This window comes from Hyperoodon ampullatus, assembly GCF_949752795.1.
Source record: "Hyperoodon ampullatus genome assembly, chromosome: 18".
NCBI classification, from domain to species: domain Eukaryota; kingdom Metazoa; phylum Chordata; class Mammalia; order Artiodactyla; family Ziphiidae; genus Hyperoodon; species Hyperoodon ampullatus.
The window spans coordinates 7026180-7047469 of NC_136931.1; the positions used below are offsets into that span (position 1 = coordinate 7026180).

Consider the following 21290-nt stretch of genomic DNA (forward strand, 5'->3'; position numbering starts at 1 on the left):
CCACCAAGCAGAAACAACCTAGTCAATCATCCTAGGGGGCCAAATAAATGAAGAGCACACAGCCCTCCCATGGAATACAATGATGTAGGTCTTTGCAAAACAGATACAGAAGAACCGGTACCTCAGAAGAAACACTTCAGAGTGACTCAACAGCTACGGCTCCTCTGGTCCTTCCCTTCCTCCCCAACTACAGGACTTGACTACAGAACACCCCAGTGTCCAGATCAGGGCCAGCAAACTATGGCCCACAGATTAAATCCACCCCCCTCCTGTTTTTGTAAATAAAGTTTTATTGACGCACAGCCATGTTCATCTGTTTATGTACTGCCTGTGGCTGCTTTCACTCTGCAACGGCAGAGCTGACTGAGCAGTTGCAACAGAGACCATCTGGCCTGCAAGGCCTAAAATATTTATCCTTTGATCCTTTGTAGAAAACATTAGCCCATCTCTACTTGAGAACTCTGGGACTTGATGCCCAAATCCTTAAATCTTATCTTTAGTGGCCCAACTAGTGCACAAGTGGAATTTTTTTTTCCAAAAGGGGAAACAAATCTTTTATTTCCTCACCTATTTGAAACAAGAGGCAGAAAAAAATCCAAAAGAGAATAGAATCCTCAGTCTTACTAGCTTTTATCAGCAAGAAGAGAAATATCTGTGAAAGTAAGTTTGACCCTAACTTTACAGCCAAGAGCATCTTTAAAACTGCAACAGAAATAGTTACTATGCTCAAACTACTTATCTTTTAAAAATTTTGCACCTTAACAGATATTTTTTACTGTTTTAAAAAATACATCCCGGGGCTTCCCTGGTGGCACAGTGGTTGAGAGTCCGCCTGCCAATGTAGGGGACACGGGTTCGTGCCCCGGTCCGGGAAGATCTCACATGCCATGGAGCGGCTAGGCCGCTGGGCCTGCGCGTCCGGAGCCTGTGCTCTGCAGCGGGAGGGGCCACAACGGTAAGAGGCCCGCGTACCGCAAAAAAAAAAAATACATCCCGTTAAGCCATTTCTTCCAAAACTCCTATTTAAAAAAAAAAAATGCTAGGAGACTACTTCTTCAGTAGCCTACAGGCAATGATATTTTATTAAATATTTATTTTAAAAAAGAAAAGAGGGCTTCCCTGGTGGCGCAGTGGTTGAGAATCTGCCTGCCGATGCAGGGGACACGGGTTCGTGCCCCGGTCCGGGAAGATCCCACATGCCGTGGAGCGGCTGGGCCCGTGAGCCATGGCCGCTGAGCCTGCGCGTCCGGAGCCTGTGCTCCACAACGGGAGAGGCCACAGCAGTGAGAGGCCCGCGTACCGCAAAAAAAAAAAAAAAAGAAAGAAAAGAAATACTGCTGAGTAAAAAAAACAAGTTGCAGAATGAAACTATAGTATGATCCTATTTGTATTTTTTTTAATGGAACAAAATACCACTAACAGAGTGGCGCTATATATTTTCCACAGGTACATACATATGTATGTAAAAAAAATTTTTTTGAGTCTTGATGGAGACACCAGTTACAAAACTGTGCTTTCTGCCAAAACAAAGATTGAGATGGCAAAGACCACAGGGGGCTTTAGCTTTCACTGCAGTATCTTAATTTTTTATAAGGCTAATATACTTACGTAGTGAAAAATTAATTTTAAAACTTTATACAAAAGCTCTACAGGGCAGGGAGGCTCCGGGGTACTGAGGTTAAGAGCATCAGTCAGGTTCTGGCTCCTTCCCCAGGTAACCTCCCTGAGCCTCAGTTTCATCATCCACAGATCTGGGGATGCACAGCTTCTGTCTCAAGGTGAGTGTCAGGACCGCTGTCCGTTAGGTAACCCAGGGTAAGCCCTTTGCAATGTGTCTGGCACCCGGAAGAAACTAAAGAAATGGACGGTTGGGAAAATATAAACAGCCAAGCCAAAACTTCCCTGGGAGACAGAACAATCAAAAGGGGAGAACAGGGCTGGAGTAAGAGCTGTGCTTTCCAGCCTCCCGGACTGTGCTGCTAGGAGCCAGTGAACACTAACGCCTGAGGGCTTAGCTTCGCGATGAAGCCCCTCATCCCACGGAGGGGCGCCTCCCACCCGTCACACCCGGAAAACAACCTCGTCTCTTTGCGTGCATTTGAAAGCAGACACTTCCCTCCTGTGGAAATCTATACGGAAGGTCAGTATATGTTCCCAGGGCCTAGAACGGTGCCTGGTACAGAAGAAGTACCCCCACAAATATGTGGGGGGAGGGAGCAAGGAAGACGGGGAGTCACTTGTGAGTCCTGTGATGACACCTCTCATCCCCACCAGACCACTGGCCTCATGGGAGCAAGGGCTGGGCTGTTTTTATCACTCCTGAGTTTCTAGACCTGACACATAGCAGGTGCTTATCAAACATTTATTGATTCCTAAAAAAGAAAACCTCCAGCTCTCAGGGTGCCTCCAATCTCACGGGGAGGACAGATGTGCAAGCAGAACACGGTGGATGTCTATAAGCTGAGTATCCATCTGGGAGCCCCCGCTTCATCCACGCATTTCCAGTGACCCCAACCTCATCGCCAGCTTGAAGGTGCCCAATCAGAATCAAGTTACCGGGCTCAAGCAGGGGCCAGTGGGAGCACCTCACAGGACTCATCCTCTCTGTGGACACTGTCCTGGCACCTCAAGGTAAAGTGAGAACAAAGCCAATGGAGCATAACACCGAGATGCTCAGAGCTAGTCTCCTGTAGGTCACAGACGAGGCTTGTATCCGAGTGTGTTGGAGGCCAGTTTCACCTCTTGAGCATCTCAGCCTGTAGCCACTAAATCCCCACCTTTTTTCTTTCAGCCACTGAGTTTGGTTTCTGTCCCTTGCACCCAGAAGCATCCTGACTGACGACAGACTATAGCGCAATGCGACCCCCAACACCCAGCCCAGTGCCTGGTACAGCACAGATTCAATTAAACACATCCAACTCCCATCCAGGAGAAGCAGACACCGTAAAGAGTTTGGGGGAAAAGAGCAAAGACACCCCTCTGTTGGCAGCGCAAAGCACAGAAGAGCCATGCTGGATGGAGCTGGCACACAGTAGGTCCTCAGTAAACAGCAGTGATAATCACCATCACCCCCCAGGAAGGCAGCTCAGGGGTAATGGGGGATGGGGGCAAATCCAAACGCCCTGAGGGGCAGACTGAACAGGAGCCAAGGGGGACGGGTGAGGGCAACAGGAAAGGAAGGGCAGGAGCAGGCTGGCACACCGGGGCCCCTACTGTGCAGCCAGTAGCCACCTTCACCCCGGGCAACTGTGGGCCCAGAGCTTCCAACTCCTTCCATTTTTCATAAGAAGCAATCTGAATTTCCAGGTAAAACTTCTCAGTTTTTAACATCACCATGCAGGCTGAGCAAAACACCCAGAGGCCCAATGTGGCCCACAAGCCTCTTGCTTAGACCTCACAGTAAAGCACGCAGGCTTTGGAGGAGGACAGGCCTGAGTCTGAAACCCTGACTCAGCCTAGGATGAGGCTGTATGGCTTTAGACAGGTCAATTAACCTCTCTGGGCCTCCATTTCCTTACTTGTAATAACTGGATCTACCCCTCATGGGCTACAGTGATGGCCTCGAACAGGTGAGGCCTTGAAGGAAGCCCAGTGCCCCAAACATCAGTCAGGAACTCAGTATCTGGTAGCCAGCATTCTATTACCATCATCAAGAATACGCAGGGAGGGCTTCCCTGGTGGCACAGTGGTTCAGAGTCCACCGGCCGATGCAGGGGACACGGGTTCGTGCCCTGGTCTGGGAGGATCCCACATACCGCGGAGCGGCTGGGCCCGTGAGCCATGGCCGCTGAGCCTGCGCGTCTGGAGCCTGTGCTCCGCAACGGGGGAGGCCACAACAGTGAGAGGCCCGCATACCGCAAAAATTTTAAAAAAAAAGAAAAAAAAAGAATACGCAGGGAAACCCTGAAAATGGGGAGATGGAAGGAAAGTATGATGCTTTTGGTAGAAACTGGAGGAACTGGGCATCTTGGGGTAGAATTAACGTAGAGAACCACCATCCTAGAAATGGTTGGTCCATACAACCTTCCCACTGCCAATGCGGTGTCAGCTGTGGATGGGAGAAAACAAGAGCTACAACATCACCCATCTGGGTTGCCACGGCGGCCTGGGTTCGAATTCCAGCTCCACCACTCACAGACTGCATGTTTCAAGCAGGTTATTTAATCTCCCTGTGCCTCAGTTTCCTCCTCTGAAAGTAGGGATCACGGTCATGCTGACCCCACAGAGTTGTTGGAAGATGAGATGAATTAATATAAAACACAATGCTCTTGAGAATACAGACTGGTGCCCAGCACACTGAAAGCACACATCAGTGTAGTCTGCTTTCTCTCTTTATGATTGTCATCGTCGTGCTTGACGCCCTGGGTGGAGGACACAGAGCTCAGCCTCCGCTTGCAGTTCCCCCTTTGTTCTCCACACCTGCCCTTCCCAAGCCGTCTCTGCAGAGCACACAGTGGGCTCCAGCCCGTGCACCTACCTGAAGGTGATGGCGTAGGAGTCGGTACCTTCCCGCTTCCGGATCAGGAAGGCCCCGTCCCGGGGAACCCGCATCAGCATGTCCTCCGCTTCTCCACGGCTCAGCCCGTCATAGTACCACCTGCAGCACAGGGCCGGGAAAATGGCCAAGGGAGAGGCCGCTGAGACTGGCAGCAGAGGAGGAAACGGTGGGTTCCCGGGATGCCTGAGACACGGCCCTGGAACCCACCACGGAAATTACACAGTGGGCCTCCTCATCCGAAATCACCTCTGAAGACAGCAGTTTTTAAAAAGATCACCCAGACACAGTTTGGGTGAAGCGTTCAGGTAGTGGGTCTGCTTGGAGCATAAGCGAATAAATCAACTTACATCTTTACCACCCCCCCCCAACCCACCCCCCCGACCCAAGCATCAGAGGGTGGCACAGTCACCACAGTGTCTCAGAACAGCAGAGGCAGAAAAGATAGGGAATAGGGTTTTAGGTTGTTTTTAAAGATGTGAAATAGCAAATTTTAGGGCAATCCATTTGAATAAGGACAAGAAAAGTAAAAAATAAAGGTGCCACAGCTACATGGCCTCCTGTGAAATGTGCATTTGAGCAGCCTTCTGCTTAAAAATTACTCTTTTCTTTTCACAACTAGTTAACCCTTTGCAAGGCCTAACTGATACTCACTTTACAATTATTTTTTCGCTTTCAGACCAAAAGGAATGAGCTTGGACAGAAAACGGTAACACCGGGCCAAAATTATCTCTAAAAATCAAAGCTCAAGACCTCAGGACCACGAAGATAAAGGAGAAGAAAGGAAAGGAGAGGAGGAGGGAGAGGAGAGAGAAACAGGCCGTAGGTAACCGGACAGCGGCCGCCCTGGGGAACTGCAAGAGACCCCGGTGGGCCCGGGTGAGGCGCCTCGTGGGAATCTGGGCCCCAGCACACCCTCCAGGCTGGTGTTTCTGATCCGTGAACGCAGTCGCGCCCCCAGGGCACAGGGCACACGTACGGCTTCGACTCGTGCGGGCTGGGGTTGGGAACTGGGTCGGTGAGCCGGAGCTCGAACTCGGCACAGCGCAGGTGCGTCTCGCTGTAGTGCTGGATGAGGGCATAGATGCTGGTGAACATGAGGTTGTCAGTCAGGTAGTACTTCAGGGTCCCGCCCTCCACGGTGGAGCGGATCCGGCAGTGCTGGACGCGGCCCGACCGCCTGCCGGGAGAGGGACCACGTCAGAGCCCAGGCCCGGCCGGCGGGCCCTTCCCGCAGCCGGCGCGGCAGAGAGCACAGGGTGGACCAGAGCTGTGGCCGGGGTCCCCAGGGGTGGACGCTACGTGCGGCCACACAAGCCTCCGTCTGCTCTTAGCACACGCCCAGCACTTTCACACAAGTTGATCCTTGGGGCTGGATTCCAGACCATCCTACCTACTTCCTCTACCCGCCGTCCCCTTTCACCTACGTAACTGTGCCTCTGGAGCCAGACAGCCTAGGTTCCAATCCTGACTCTGCCACTGAGGAGCTAAGTGACCGTGAACAGGTGACCTGTCCTCTCTGAGCCTCACTATTATGACCCTAGTGGTCAACAAGAACAATGACAGTATCCTCCTCACAGAGATGTCCTGGGGATGAAACGGGATCACACACAGAACGTGCTCGGAACGCGGCCTGGTACGTGGTAAGCATCTGACAGGCGTTAGCTGTCGCGATTGTCTGTATGTTGTTAATATTAGAACTTTTATCCTTCAGGTCTCAATTTAAACACCACTTCTTTCAGGAAGTCTTCCTGGATTATTCTCCCAACATCACACTAGACCCCTCTCTTACAGACTTCCATGACGTCCTGCGCTTTTCCCACTGCACTTGTCAAAACGAGAATTCTGTATCATTTGCCTGATTCCTTTTCCACTGTTCATCTCCCTCCCGAAACTCTGATCTCCATCAGGACGAGGACCCTGTCTGTCTGTCACTGCTAAGTCACTGTGCCTAGCACAGAGCAAGTACCCAATAAATAAATCTCTTTTAATGAATTCATGCACAGATGACTGAGTGAGTGAATGAGCACGCTCACTACAGCCTCACCCACAGTTCCGTCAGGCCACTTGACAATTTTAAATAGTGCACTGAATTATCGCTACTCTTGTTGACTACGTTTTGGGACCCTCACCCAAGTCTTGCCCCACACAGCTCACTAAGTAAACTCTGGGTTTCCAGCCCAGCCCCACCCAAGTGTGGCCTGAGCTGGCACCACTTGCCTCACGGCGCCCCATCCCACCAGCTGTGAGGAGAAGGCGCGTGCCCCGGGGAAGAGGGCCATTACCAGAAGGACAGGGTGTAGTCATTGGGGTAGGTCTCGCTCTCGCGCACCAAGAAGGTCCCATCCTTGCCCCCCGTCTCGGCGCAGTATTCCTGCAGCAGCTTCTCGGCACTTGTCCTCTTCTCCACCTTCTTGTGGAACCACTTCTCCCCAAAATGCAGCTCCGTGGGGGCTATATCCTGGGCCGCAAAGAGAAGAGGGGTTTCTGAAAACCCGGACCAGACCCCCAGTATCATCAGACTGGTCCCTGTGTGCATGCTGATTCCTGAATAACAGACTGGACTGGATAACAGACCAAAATGGCCTCAGCTCGCTTTTACCCCGAGAGGTCCGGGAAGCCAGCCTCCACTGCCCTCCCCACCCCCCAGCCACCTACTCCTGACACTTCCCCATTTGTGGTGGCCTCCTGGAGTTCTGAGTCCTGGGGTAAGGGGTCCCCAGTACAGCCCTCAACTCTACTGTACAGGAAGCCTGAGAGCCATAATACCCTGGGGGCTGCACTCAAGAGATAGTACCAAGGATGACCAGCAGCCCAGGGGGGAGGGCAGGAAAGCCAGGAACCAGGATAGTGGCTAAGGCTGGACAGAACATCCAAATGTCCCCATCCTCCCCAGGGAGCACAGGCCAAGCCAGCCTTTCAGAGAGCAGGAAAGACACCTGAACCTCACTGGCTAAGCACATGGGCCAGCCAGCCAATCAGAGAAGAGCCAGGCAAGCCTTGGTACCCAAAGAGGCAGCTCCTTGGACTGAGCATGTCCAGGCCTGCCGGCCACAGGATGAGAGGAGCATTATAGGAGGTCTCCACCTACCGGGGGCTGTTCATCTTCCACAGTCTGTTCAATGTCATCGCTGAAGGACAGCTTGGCGTCAGCAATGGCACAGTAGTGCCGAGTCCATTTCTACAGAGTAAAACCAGCGTTAGGGCTTCCCCAAAGTCTCTGCTTCAACAACTCCGAGGCCCAAGGCCCCTGCCTGGCATCACCCCAGCATTCACTGGGGACTCGCCTTTCCCACTTTTGTAGCCATTTATAGTGGTTTCACAGAATTCGATCCCCTGTGAGACATTGCTTTTAAAACATCTATTTATTCTGGGGTTCTTTTGGCATTTTCAGGACTTCTTTATTCAGTGTGTCTAAGGGTAGACACAACGTAATATCGTATTCCTTTAATTTGAAGGCTTTTACAAATGATGGGATTGTTTTCTGTGTGTGTGTCCTCATGACTGTCTTTTTCTATTTCATCCATTTTTTAAGACTTCCAGAATTTCTCAGCCAGCCTGTCTAGAGACCCTTTCTTCAACATTTAAATATGACTTAATTCTTTATTTAAATTTCAACCATTTAAAATTTTTATTTCTAGAATATAAGAATAGACATGTAAAAATATACTCAGATGCAGAAAGACAAGCATAATACGATACCACTTAATATGTAGAATCTAAAAAATAATGCAAATGAACCTATACACAAGACAGAAGCAGACTCACAGACAGAAAACAAACTTAGGGTTACCAAAGGGGAATGTTGCGGGGAGGAATACATTAGGAAAATGGGATTAACAGATACAAACTACTATACATAAAATAGATAAGCAACAGGACCTACTGTATAGCACAGGGAACTATATTCAGTATCTTGTAATAATCTATAATGGAAAATAATCTGAAATACATACATATATAACTGAATCACTTTGCTGTACACCTGAAACTAACACACCATTGTAAATCAAATACACTTCAATCAGTGAATCAATGAATTGATCAATACCTACTCAAATGGATTGCCATGTTAGGTTATGGGATATGAGAAGTGGCATTAACATTCAAAATGCCTCATTCCCATCAAAAAATAATGTTTCCTCGGGACTCCCCTGGCGGTCCAGTGGTTAGGACTCTGCGCTTCCACTGCAGGAGTCCCGGGTTGGATCCCTGGTCAGGGGAACTAAGATCCTGCAAGCCACGTGGCTCGGCCAAAAATAACAGTAATAATGTTTCCAGTGGAACTGCCTCAGATTGGAGGACACTAAAGAGTTAGGACAACGGATTGCGTTATCACATCCCAGATTGCATCCTGGGTCAGAAAAAGGACATTAGTGGACAAACTGGAATAAGGTCCACAAATTAGGTGGTAGTATTGTGCCCAGTGTTCAATTCCTCGTTATGATAATTATACTCTGGTTACAGAGGATGTTACTATTTGGGGAAACCGGGTGAAGCATGTACGAGAACTCTCTGTGCTTGTATGTGTGTGAGAATCTAGAGTATGTTACATTGAATATAAAACTGCTTCAAAGTAAAACACTAATAACACAAAAGAAAAATAGTTTCCTTAAAATGACAAATTCACTTGGCACAAAATGTGAGTAAGACAGGAATCCTCCCGGAGCTCTCCAGCAGGCCGTAACGCGCTCAGGGCCTGAGAAGGGGCGTGAGAAGACGCACCTGGTCGATGGAATCCCACATGTACAGTTCACCCTGCTGCTTGTGTTCGTCTTTCTTGTCCTCCATGTTGACATCCACGTCGCCTCGGGGGCCCAGCTTCTTATGCTGAGGGGAAAAATACACAAAGCCTGTCTCCCTAAGACCCAGGTTAGGATCTGTGAGCCAGCAAACATTCATCTACATCAGCCAAGAATCCACCGGATCGTCCCACCTCAGGGCCTTTGCACTGTCTGTTCTCTCTGCCTGGCTTCTCTCTCACTACACTGGCGCTCTGTGCTCGGCGTCACAAACTCAGAGGAGCTTCCCTAAAAATAGCCCACACTCCCCTTCCCACCCAGGTCACTCTCTAGCCCCTGGTAGTTCATCTTCACACTCGTTAGCCTAAGTGTAGCTATGTATCTATCTGTCTTCTGTCTTCCCTGCTAGATTATAAGCCCCATGAGGGCAGGGACTTTCTTTTGTTCCTTGTTGAACCTCCTGTACTAGGTTAGCAGATAGTGCTCGATAAATATTCAGTGAATCCATGAGGTGCCTGCATTCTCCAGCACACAGAGGGCAAGGCAAGATCACAGCCAGTCCATGGGCACAGGCTGTGCAGGGCAGTGGAAGGCACACTGGGGATGCAGATTTAGAAGACCTGGGTGCAAACAGCACTGCTGCTGCTTTATCGGCTGTGTGACCCTGAGCAGGTGGCCGCACCTCTCTGAACCTCTCATGTCTCATCTGCAAGACTAAGAGAATGATTACGACAACGTCTGCCTGGGCGAGTTCACTGACCACCCATGTGGACTAGCCTTGATAAATCCCCGTTGTGGCGACCTGGTGGAGGGAGCTCAGGATTGGGAGTCAGACCTGGGCTTGAACTCAGGGCCTATCACCTTCCTTGCTGTGTGGCCTTGGCTGCATGACAATCTGTCTCAGTAACTTCCCCTGTAAAATGGGGGTAACAGGGACTTCCCTGGTGGCCCAGTGGCTAAGACTGCGCACTCCCAACGCAGGGGGCCTGGGTTCGATCCCTGGTCAGGGAGCTAGATCCCACATGCCACAGCTAAGAGTTCGCATGCTGCGACTAAAGATCCCGCATGCTGCAACTAAAGATCCCGCATGCCGCAACTAAAGATCCCACATGCCGCAACTACAGATTCCACACGCCGCAATGAAGACCCAGCGCAGCCAAACAAATAAATATATTTCTTAAAATGGGGTAACATAGCCCCCCTGTCCCGTAAGGCAGTGGGCGTGTAGGATACCTGTAAATAGCGCAGCACGACATAAATGTTCCATTTTGTTCCATCTTTGGCAGGAACTAACTGTGTAACCTCAGCTGAGTCAACCTCTAGACCTCAGGGTCCTCACCTGTCAGGTGGGCTGGGGCCCCGGGATTATCCATCCTGCAGGGCTGCCGTGAGACTGAATAACACTGACGACCGTGCCCAGCCCAGTGTGTGGCACTCAGTGACCACGTACAAATGCTACTTCCACCCCTTTTCCCTGAAATTGAAAGGGCTGAACCAAGAGGTACCACAGGTGGGGCAGCGGGAGCTCTAAAAGGAGTCTTCACACCCTAAAACAAGCCCTGGGAAATCCCTGGGGACACGCAGAGAGCTGTTCTAACAGAAACGGAGGGAAGCCACGGGGGAGCTGGGAATACAGAGATGCAATGAGGTTCCCTGAAGACTGAGGAGCCCTGGACGCCTCCACCGCCCGGCCGAGCCCCCTCTGCCTCTCATCCTGCCTTCCTCACGCTAGAAGCTTCCCTGAGCGTCTCAGCGGAACCTGCCCCAGGATCTTAGCCAATTCCTCCAAACAGGCTGGTGTTTTGACCCCTGAGGGCACCAGCCTCCTCCTCTCTGGATGGGCCTCAGCCAAAGCCCCCTCACAATTTGGTGTTTCTCTGTCAAGCGGTTTGTCTCCCTACAAGACCGTGACCTCCTGGCAAGTAGGAGATGTCCCCAATGCATCTTAGTGGCCCAGTGACAATCTAGGGAACATACCACGCGTTCACACTACCCCACCTTCACGGATGTCATCCCCGAAGCCGAAGGGCCTTCTCCCTTCTCTGCCTAGTAAATCCCTGTCTGTCCTTCCTACGGACCTGCCAGCTGTCACTGAAATCCATGCCACTCCTTCCACCGATGGCTGCCCAGCTAGAGTCAGCGCCTGCAGATGGTGTGGTCATGTGACTAAGTTCTCACGCACTGGACGCAACAGCCCAGGACTGTCCAACTGACGTCCCACCTGCTTACCAGGAATCACTCGCCCTGGACCCCTCACATTCCCGTTTCTAGGAGCTGGAGCTCAATGTGCCTTGCAGCCCAGCATGGACCACACACAAGGACAGTGCCCGAGGGCAGAGCCTTCGCCAGTTCTGTGCCATGGACCCCCTCTGAAGTCTGGGGAAGACTACGGATGCCTTTCTCAGAATAATGTTTATAATGCATAAAATGAAAAGAGAAACCAATTATATCGAAATACAGCTACTAAGTAAATAAAAAATACTTGCAATATACTAATACATGTACTTCTTTATTAACATCTTCCAAAAGATCTACAGGCAGATCTAATAACCATCATAATTTTAAAGTAGTGACGAGCACACGTTATCTTGAGATATTGGCAACAACTGTAGAAGTGATATGAAATTATCCACGATTTCTGCTGGTGGCAAAGCCTCAAGCGGCTTGTTGCCAATATTCATAATGGAAGGAAATGTTAAGTTTTACCTACATGTTAATAACGAGGCACCATTTTTGCCCAAAGTTCACATGCCACCACCTCACGAGTTTTATCTGTGGACTCCCTGGGGGTCTGCAGAACCCCATCTGAAAACCCCTTCCCTGGGAGACTGCAGACCAAGATGAGAAGATCCTGAGTCCCCAGACAACCTCGTGGACCGGAGCTCAGAGCTCCTAGAATACTCTCCCGCACATCGAGTCTTGAACTTACACGACTGAAGCCACGGTCCATCTGGTCTCTTGACCCTAGTAATACACATGCCCAAACGTCACCCCTCCTGGCATCCGTGGTACGACCGTCACTCATCCCTCCCCACAGCCACCCCTCGCCTCTAGTGCACGCAGCCCCCTGGGGCAACTGTTCCCTTCCAGTCCACTCCCCACGCGAGAACAGAGCCTGGGTCGCTGGAACAGCCCCAGCTCTGCACGAGGGCCTGACGCAGAGCGGGCCGTGGTGAAGACTGGCCAAAACAAACGCACAGAAGTGAGTGAACACTTCTGGGGCACCTGCTGTGGGACAGGGCAGTCCCAAGCGCTCCGCACATGTCCCTCCGCGTTACGCTTGCGGCACACAAACGACGCGGGTTCTGTGGTGAAGCCCCAGACCGCGAGGACGCAGAGGCGGTGGGAGGTGAAGCGACCTGGCCCGGGTCAGGCGCGAGGTCAGCGAGCAGAACGGGGAGCCCGTGCCCCAAGCCGCCGGCTCTCCCCATGTAAGCGACAGCCCCGGGCCGCTACCTTGATGATGATCTTCTCCCGCAGCTGGCTGGGCGACGGCAGCTGGTCGGCACTGGCCTCCGTGGGCTTGGTCAGCAGCAGGTCGCCGAACGCCTCCTTGAACACCCGGGCCATGTGGCGCTGCTGCTCCACGCAGCAGTGCTCCTCGATGGACAGGATCACGGGGAAGCTGCGGGCGGCGGGGAGGGAGGGGCGCTCAGCAAGCGGGACGGGGCCTCCGGGGCCAGGGCGTGCCCTGTGCTCTCGGCCTAGGGGGACGCCAGCACTCAGCTGGGGCTTCTCGGCAGTGACTTTGGCCAGGATGGAGCCCGGGGTGGGGTGTGCATGTGCGGGGGGGTATCTGTGTCGCTATGTGGGGTATACCCGTGTGTCTGTACGTGGAGAATATACGTCTGATCATGTGTCTGCGGAGGGGGTGTCTCTGTGTCTTTGTGTTCCGGGGGTGTTCTATGCGGGCGGTGCCTCTGCACGTGAGCATCTGTGTGGGATGTGCGTGAACGTACGTGCGTGTGCGCTGGGGGGAAGGGGGCATCTGCGCCCATCCGTGGGGGACTGCCCGTGTCTGTGGGAGGGTGTCTCTGAGTGTGTGTGTGTGTGTCCATGTGGGGTGTGTCTGCAAGGGGGGTATGTTTGTGTGTGTGTCCGTCCACCCAACCCTAGCTGCCTTCCCCTTAAAGGTGAACCACCAGGAAGGAAATCAGCCAACCGACCTCGAGGTGACAAAGGCATGGTCTTTGATGGCCTGCACGACATCATCAAACTTGATCTTGGTGGTCCGCGTCCAGCCGTGGTAGATGATGGGCTTCCCGTCAGGCCCGTCCCAGCAGTCCACTGAGGGCAGAGACGTGCAGCCTCAGCACCCGCACCTCCCTAGTCCAATGAGGGTGGCCACGCTGCCCGGGTGACAACCGTGCCACCAGCCCCGGCCCCCGCACTGGCTCAGTCACCAGGACCCCGGGGCCAGACCCGGCATTGCCCTCAGGGGCCACCAACATGAGGACACGTGTTACCTATGCGGTTACAGGAAGATTTTGGTCGTCTAATTAAAGGTCCCGCTGTCCAAAAGAAACGAAATGTTTCTTTTTTAACAAGAGATTTATCATGTGTTTTATCTTCTGATTTGACTTGTCTAAACCTTGGCTTGCTTTTTCTGCCAGAAGAAAGAATACAGAGCAATGGGAAATTTATTTTTAAAGATCCATGGTGGGTTTCCCTGGTGGCGCAGTGGTTGGGAGTCCGCCTGCCAATGCGGGGGACGCGGGTTCGTGCCCCGGTCCGGGAGGATCCCACATGCCGTGGAGCGGCTGGGCCTGTGAGCCATGGCCGCTGAGCCTGCGCGTCCGGAGCCTGTGCTCCACAACGGGAGAGGCCACAGCAGTGAGAGGCCCGCGTACCGCAAAAAAAAAAAAAAAAAAAAAAAAAAGACTCATGGTAAAAAATTCAGACCAAACTAGGTTATGCAGAAGGTGAGCATCCCCTATATTTTTGACCCCCAGAGGGAATAGGAGCTGACAGTTTCAAACTTGATTTTTTCACATTTGCTTTTTCCTAAGGGGGGAAAAAGGCATAAATTAAGCAACACTCTGTAGGAATAGCTGCCATCAAGGTCTGATACCGTGATGGATGCCTTTGATAGAACTGGAGCCCACATCAGTGGTCTGTGCCTCTTCTCAGCCCAGTACAGCCATGAGCCTCTGGCGCTGAGTTGGGCCGGGGGCGAAGGTGGGGGGACAGGAGGAAGCACCGGCCCCCGGCCACGTCCGGGGCCTGGAATCACCTCTGCCTGGGTGGCTGTGAGCAACTGGGGACAGAAGAGTCAGGGCGGTGGCCGTGGCAGGGCCGTTGCTAAAGCACGCAGGGCGTCTGCTGCCTCAAACACAGCAGCCCAGAAAGAACCCGAGGGACAGGAGGACAGTAAGGCCGTCCTGGCTACTGGCCTCCCAGCCCCTCCACTGTATCCGGACACTTTCTGGAGCCCAAGGTGCTGTGGCTCCAGCCTGGCCCGGCTCAACACCACTCCTCGTCGTGGCGACCTTCTCTTCTGGGGAAAGGTCCCCGGCTGGTGGCCGCGTGGCTCACCCCAGATGCTACGGGCACCTGCGTTCTCCCTCCATCTGTCCCGTGCATCCCCACTACTCAGGCCTCCAAACACACAAAGCATCCAGCAACAACACGGCCAGTCTCAGCCCGCCGACCGCGTGGCCGCCAGCGCGAAGGGGGTACTCACGCTCAATGCAGCGGCAGCCCATCCGCAGACAGCGGATATAGGCCTCCGGGGATGACTCGCTCCGAAGCTGGTCACCCGTGAGGTACCTGGACGAGAGGAGGTGGGTGGCTGTGTGAGAGCAGGCCTGCAGCTCAGGGCATCCCCGGGGAACTTCTCAGCCCGAGCTCCCAAAGGCCTGAGTTCTCCCTGTCTACAAAGACCCCCATTTAGGATCCGGGCCAGACACATGCAGTCGTGTGGCCGAGCCAGTCATGAGACTCAGGCCGTGACTGTGGGCTGTGAAGGATAACCATCCTGGCAATCCAAGTGTGGGCTCGAAAACCTGTGTTCTTTCGAGGAGAATTCGGTCAAAGGGTGTCAGGCGGGAGACTGACGTATGATGATAAATTAACATCCCCCCTGCCCCACCGCTGCCCACTAGGCCCTCAGTCTCGACAGGGCAGAGATGGACCATCATTCTGATACCAGGGCCCCAGGCCAAGCACAGAACAGATGGGACTTACTACCCTATGAACTATGTCCACCAAAACTGACATGAAAATACCTATTTTTATCACTCTCCTCCTCACCACAGTCCCCCTTTAAGAGTCTGTGGTGCTCAGCTGTTTTCTAGGTTTGGTAGAACTGATCATTCTAAGACACAAACTCAAACCAACGGACATGGTGGGGAAGAGAGAACCATGAAGTCAATTTGCCCCGGAAAAGGAAGGCACCTTCCAAAATGCCTGGAGATGAACTTAAGGGTCTTCTCTCCAACTCCTGCCTGGACTGACACTTGGTAAAGTACCAGTCGACAGCTCTCTGGATGCCCAGGACCCAAGGCCTCCACCCCCTCACCTTACAAAGCAGACTGAGTATCAGAATTTGAGTGTAACACCCATTTCTCCCTTCCCGTCTGCTCTTTTTTGCAATCAGGGCAATCTTCCAAAGATAAGCATCTGAGTGTGTTGTTCTCTGGCCTAAAGGCTATCAGTGGCTCCCACTGCCACTGCCCTCACTCTGACCTCAACGATTCCACTCAAGCTGACCCTCCTGTCCTCCTCTCCTGCCACTCACCCTCCCACATTCTACACTCTAGTCCTACTAGAACCCCCTCAGTTCCTCCTGCCCCTGGACCTTTGCACATGCCGTTCCTCTGTCTGAAACCCTCCTCCTCGCCTCACCACCTGTTCTTCTCTCACCAACTCCGGCTCATCGTTAAGACACAAAGGAGGCCTTTTCCCCTCCAAGCTCATGAGGACGGGGCTGCTCCTGCCCTTTTCACTGCTGTATCCCCAGCACCCAGCAAGCACAGGGCCTGGCACAGGGCAAACTCTCAGTAAATATCAGTTCAATGACTAATTCAATTGCTTTCCTGTGACTACTAAGAGAATGAGATGCCCAAACAGTGCCAACCAGCTTTGTCGACTTGCTTCTTAGGGCCACAGAAAAAGGTTTATTATTGCAAAACCAACTGGGAAAGAGAGATGCATCCCCCCATCCTCCAGAAGCTTTCATATATTCCAATCTGAGCAGCAAGGGCCTGCACTCTGCCCACTGCCCACATGCTCTGCCACAGCAGTGCACTTGAGCGCCCACCGTATTGCCCTTCACCTGCCTGACCCACTGCAGGCTCACGGTGAAACTCACGTGTTATGTGATGAGGAGATCCAGTAATGAGACAAGGGGTTGTTCATGTCCTGCACGTCCACCACGTCATACTTCTCGTCCCAAATGCTGTTCTCCCGGGAAAACAGGTACGTGAGGAACTAGGAGAGTGACAGACACAAAGAGGGGATCGTCACACTGGGGTGCCGGGTTCTTCTGGGTCTGTGTCAACCCTGGGCGATGGGACATGAATATTCAACAGATGGTCTCCAGACCTCAGTTACCCATGTTTTCAGTGCAGAAAACTCAGACTGCAAGAGGCTGTACCAACACACGTTTCATTGACCTATATTTACCTTTTTAATGTGTATCCTCAAATATTTGAGGCTACAAGAGTATATGCTGCCCATATATAAGTTTTAAGGCATAATAACATTATGAACATTTGTGAACCTACATGAGAAACGGAACATGCCAGTATCGTAACATCTAAAAGGCAGGAAATTTCATATCCCCATTCCTGACCCCTTAAAAAAAAAAATCAGAAGATTGAGTGACAGTGGGTAACACTCTGTTTCCTGGGACCCACGGTACAGAGGACTGGAGCTCCCCAGTGCCCCCTCACACAGGGCCAAAAGCACCCATTTCCACATCGTGCAGGAGCCCCATAAACCTTGGAATTTCCCTGCTCTGCTTGTAATGGTTAGAGACTCCCTGGTAGCACACGCCCCCTAGTGACAAAAGCAAAGATCCCGCCCAGGCTATGGGATCAAATAGAGGAGGAGAAAAACCAAAGGCTGTGATGGTTCAGGACCTGGAAGGAAAAAAAAAAGAGTTCTCGACTAAGAGAGCCAGTCTCGGGGCATCTAACAGCAAAGCCCTCCAAGGGAAGAGACCCAGAAACTATACCTCGGAGGACAGAGACTTGCATCACAAAGCCATGCCAACAGGACAAGGGGCCCACTTACCTCATCCACAAACAGGAAGGGCTCGGCAGTTTCTCTCATCGTGTCATCAATGAACTTTGTCATCCGCTCACGGACTTTGTTCAGATCCTGAGCCCACAGCTCCTTAGAATGATAAAGAGAACAAGAAGTCATCAGAAAGAGGAACTGCAAAATTCTTTGCCTCTCAGGATCCGGTTTCAGTCGAAGACCGAAACATGGACGTATTCTGCATGCACATGCAATCAAGGCCTTACCCTGTGCATGGCAAACATTTTCCCTAAAGGACCAGAGAGTAAACGTTTTAGACTCTGGGCCCCAACCACTCAATTCTGCTACTGTCATGCAAAAGGAGCCACAGACAACAGGCACACAAATAGCTGTGGCTGCGTTTGTAAATAAAACTTTATTTATAAAAACAGGCAGTGGGCCAGACCTGGCCCCTGGGTGTAGTCTGCCGACTCCTGCTCTATGCTAGTTCTTTATACGTGTTATCACAAGGAGGCAGGGAGAACAGTTACATCAGACCACTGGGGTTACTCGCCTGGCTGACGCTGGGCAAGTTACACACCTTTTCTGTGCCTCCTCATCCATTACGTGGGAATAATGGTATCTACGCACAGAGGCTATGAGGGGCTGGATGAAATAAGGGTCTGTGCTTAACACAGCACCTGGTACACAGAAGGTGCTCAAACCACGGCACTGTGTGAGCAATCGCCATCCTCCCATGACATCTAGTTTAGTCCAGAAAACTCTGCAGGTCATACACTGTCATCGTCATTTTACAGACAAGGAAACAGAAGCTCAGGACATCACATGACGATCCCAACTTCACACAGCTAGTAAGCAGGAGAGCTGGGCTTCCAAATAACTGAACTGTGGAAAACGGACATAGAATCAGTCCAGATCAGTGAAGCAGTGCTGCTCAGACAACAGTAACGTCTGAAAGATACATGACCAGTTCAAAAACAGCTTCTGCACGGTCTCAGAACTTCGAAAGCCCTTTAGAAAAAGAATATATAACAGAAAGTAACTTTGTTTTCCTCTCCAAACCCTAAAACCCCAAGTATTCATAGACAAAAGGATGACACCTGACCCATAGATTCAACTTTGACCCATGTTTTCTGGGTTCCAAATATTCTAAAATCTCTATCTTTTTTTTTTTTTTTTTTTTTTGAAGATGTTGGGGGTAGGAGTTTATTAATTAATTTATTTATTTTTGCTGTGTTGGGTCTCCGTTTCTGTGCGAGGGCTTTCTCTAGTTGTGGCAAGCGGGGGCCACTCTTCATCGCGGTGCGCCGGCCTCTCACTATCGCGGCCTCTCTTGTTGCGCAGCACAGGCTCCAGACGCGCAGGCTCAGTAGTTGTGGCTCCCGGGCCTAGTTGCTCCGGGGCATGTGGGATCCTCCCAGACCAGGGCTCGAACCCGTGTTCCCTGCATTGGCAGGCAGATTCTCAACCACTGTGCCACCAGGGAAGCCCCTCTCTATCTTTAAGAATCATAAAAGCAGATGTGCTACCAGACGTGTGCAGTTGGATGGGAAGGGTCAGATCAGGACGTTTGAAAGAAGGAAAAGCATAATGGCAGACACAAATGAGGTGGGTGCAAATCAACAATAAGCCTTGCTGTTCATCCTTGCAAATCTACTTGGATAAAGGACACCCAATAGCTGGGAGCTGGGGGAGCATCCAGTTCATTTGAATACAGCAGTGATGCAATCCTTGAATACCAGAACATGAAACTCAAATTGCAGGATACTTAATGCAAATGCCTTGCCAGCCCTAGACGCCCCCAAAATGCCAGAAGCTTCCTGCTTCCTTCTCCTAAAAAGCTTTCGCATAAAAAAACACGGGTACTGGACTTCCCTGGTGGTGCAGTGGTTAAGAATCCGCCTGCCAATGCAGTGGACATGGGTTCGATCCCTGGTCCAGGGAGATGCCACATGCCACAGAACAACTAAGCCTGTGTGCCACAACTACTGAGCCTGCGCTCTAGAGCCCATGAGCCACAACTATTGAGCCCGCGTGCCACAACTACCGAGCCCACGCACCCAACTACTGAAGCCTGCACACTCTAGGGCCCGTGAGCTGCAACTACTGAACCCGCATGCTACAGCTATTGAAGCTCATGCACCTAGAGCCCGTGCTCTGCAACAAGAGAAGCCACCGCAATGAGAAGCCCACGCACTGCTCGCCACAACTAGAGAGAAAAGTCCATGTGCAGTAACGAAGACCCAATGCAGCCAAATAAATTAATTAATTACTTAGTTAATTAAAAAACAAAAACAAAAACATGGGTACTTAGCTGCTATAACCTGGAAGTGCACTGGCTGTAAATAAGAAATCTTCTGCCTAAAGGAGTTTAAAATATGAATAGTCTGGGGGGTGGGTAGAAAAATGTATCTACTTGGTGTGGGGTACTGAGTGGGGCAACTATCAATATAATAATGATCAGCGTAGTGATGAGAGGAGCGAGCATGGTGAGGCCGTCAACACTGGGCGGGGGCAGCCACCGGGTCTGTGCTCAGCCTTGTCACAGGGTGGCTCATTTTGAACTCACACGAGCCCAGGCAGGACATATAATATTATTCTCCAGTTATATAAATAAGAAAGCTGAGGCTTCAGTCATGAATTAAGTTGACCTAATGATGAGCCCAAGACCAACGCAGGCACATCAGTTCCGGGTCAGTCAGTGTCACCCATGCCTCCCAGGGCTGGACTGCGGCACATTTAACCAGCCCTCGGATGGAAATTCACATCAGTTCCAAGTTCTCACTTCTATGAAAAATGCTGCCATTATTTCTTTAGGATAAGTTCCTAGGAGAGCAATTATTTAATCCAAGTATATAAACTTTTTTTCAAAGTTTTCATTTTAATTGTGTATTGCCAATGGGTTTTCTAAAAACCTGTACTAATTCGCACACGAAGTGCTATGGTGGTTATTCCACATGTGAGCATCCACCACCGCCAACAAACGTCCTAGCATCCCACAGAGCACGGGGAGCTGGGACATTCAGGGTCCACGAAACGGACGGCTCAGGGGCCCCACCCCTGGCAGCACATCTTGTTCCCATCACGCGCACCCACACACATGCTCGTGGACTGCCTGCGTCCCAACTCCCGGATGCGGGATCCTAACGGCCTGTACCTTGCTCCTGGCCCACAGCCCTGATCTCTGAGGGCAGCCCAGCCACGGGGCCAGTGTAGGGAAAGCCTGCGACCCTCCCCTGGAATAAAATTACTGAGCACGAGGTGGTGGATGCCAGGATATAAGACTACTTGTCTCTAGGAGTTTAACCGTTTAACTTCAATGCCTACAAAACTGAGTAACTGGGGCTTCCCTGGTGGCGCAGTGGTTGAGAGTCCGCCTGCCGATGCAGGCGACACGGGTTCGTGCCCCGGTCCGGGAAGATCCCACATGCCACGGAGCGGCTGGGCCCGTGAGCCATGGCCGCTGAGCCTGTGCGTCCGGAGCCTGTGCTCCGCAACGGGAGAGGCCACAACAGTGAGACGCCTGCATACCGCAAAAAAAAAAAAAAAAAAAAAAAACTGAGTAACTCAGCGCAAGGCAGAGCGCGGCAGAAAAGCAAACAGCCCGTGCCTCTGTCTCTGCTTTACTCTCCTGGCAGCACCGCATCGTGCGTGTAATCGTGCTCAGCAGAACTCACGGATCCCCCCTCGGTTCACCCGCCCTGGGTTGTAGTCTCAGGTGGGGCAAGGAAGCCTTCTCTTGGTCACTGCCATTCACCCCGCGTGGGGAGAGCGCGACACCTCAAAGCCCTCGGTCAGCGCTCATCACGCACCACAGCAGCTGCCAGCTCTGCACCTCGCGCAAGCGG

The 21290-nt window shown here is 51.7% G+C and overlaps 1 protein-coding gene across 1 annotated transcript in view; it reads right to left on the bottom strand.

Moving 5' to 3' along the window:
* Window positions 1-21290, bottom strand: part of PLCG2 (phospholipase C gamma 2) — a gene marked incomplete at its 5' end in the record, with an annotated part of 162428 nt that overhangs the window by 44689 nt on the left and 96449 nt on the right. The window contains 10 exons of the mRNA XM_079724278.1: window positions 4478-4597; window positions 5475-5675; window positions 6781-6956; window positions 7587-7676; window positions 9221-9325; window positions 12694-12862; window positions 13404-13524; window positions 14921-15006; window positions 16550-16668; window positions 17476-17577. Coding sequence (XP_079580404.1) covers window positions 4478-4597; window positions 5475-5675; window positions 6781-6956; window positions 7587-7676; window positions 9221-9325; window positions 12694-12862; window positions 13404-13524; window positions 14921-15006; window positions 16550-16668; window positions 17476-17577 — 1289 coding nt within the window. The remainder of the gene's footprint in view (window positions 1-4477; window positions 4598-5474; window positions 5676-6780; window positions 6957-7586; window positions 7677-9220; window positions 9326-12693; window positions 12863-13403; window positions 13525-14920; window positions 15007-16549; window positions 16669-17475; window positions 17578-21290) is intronic.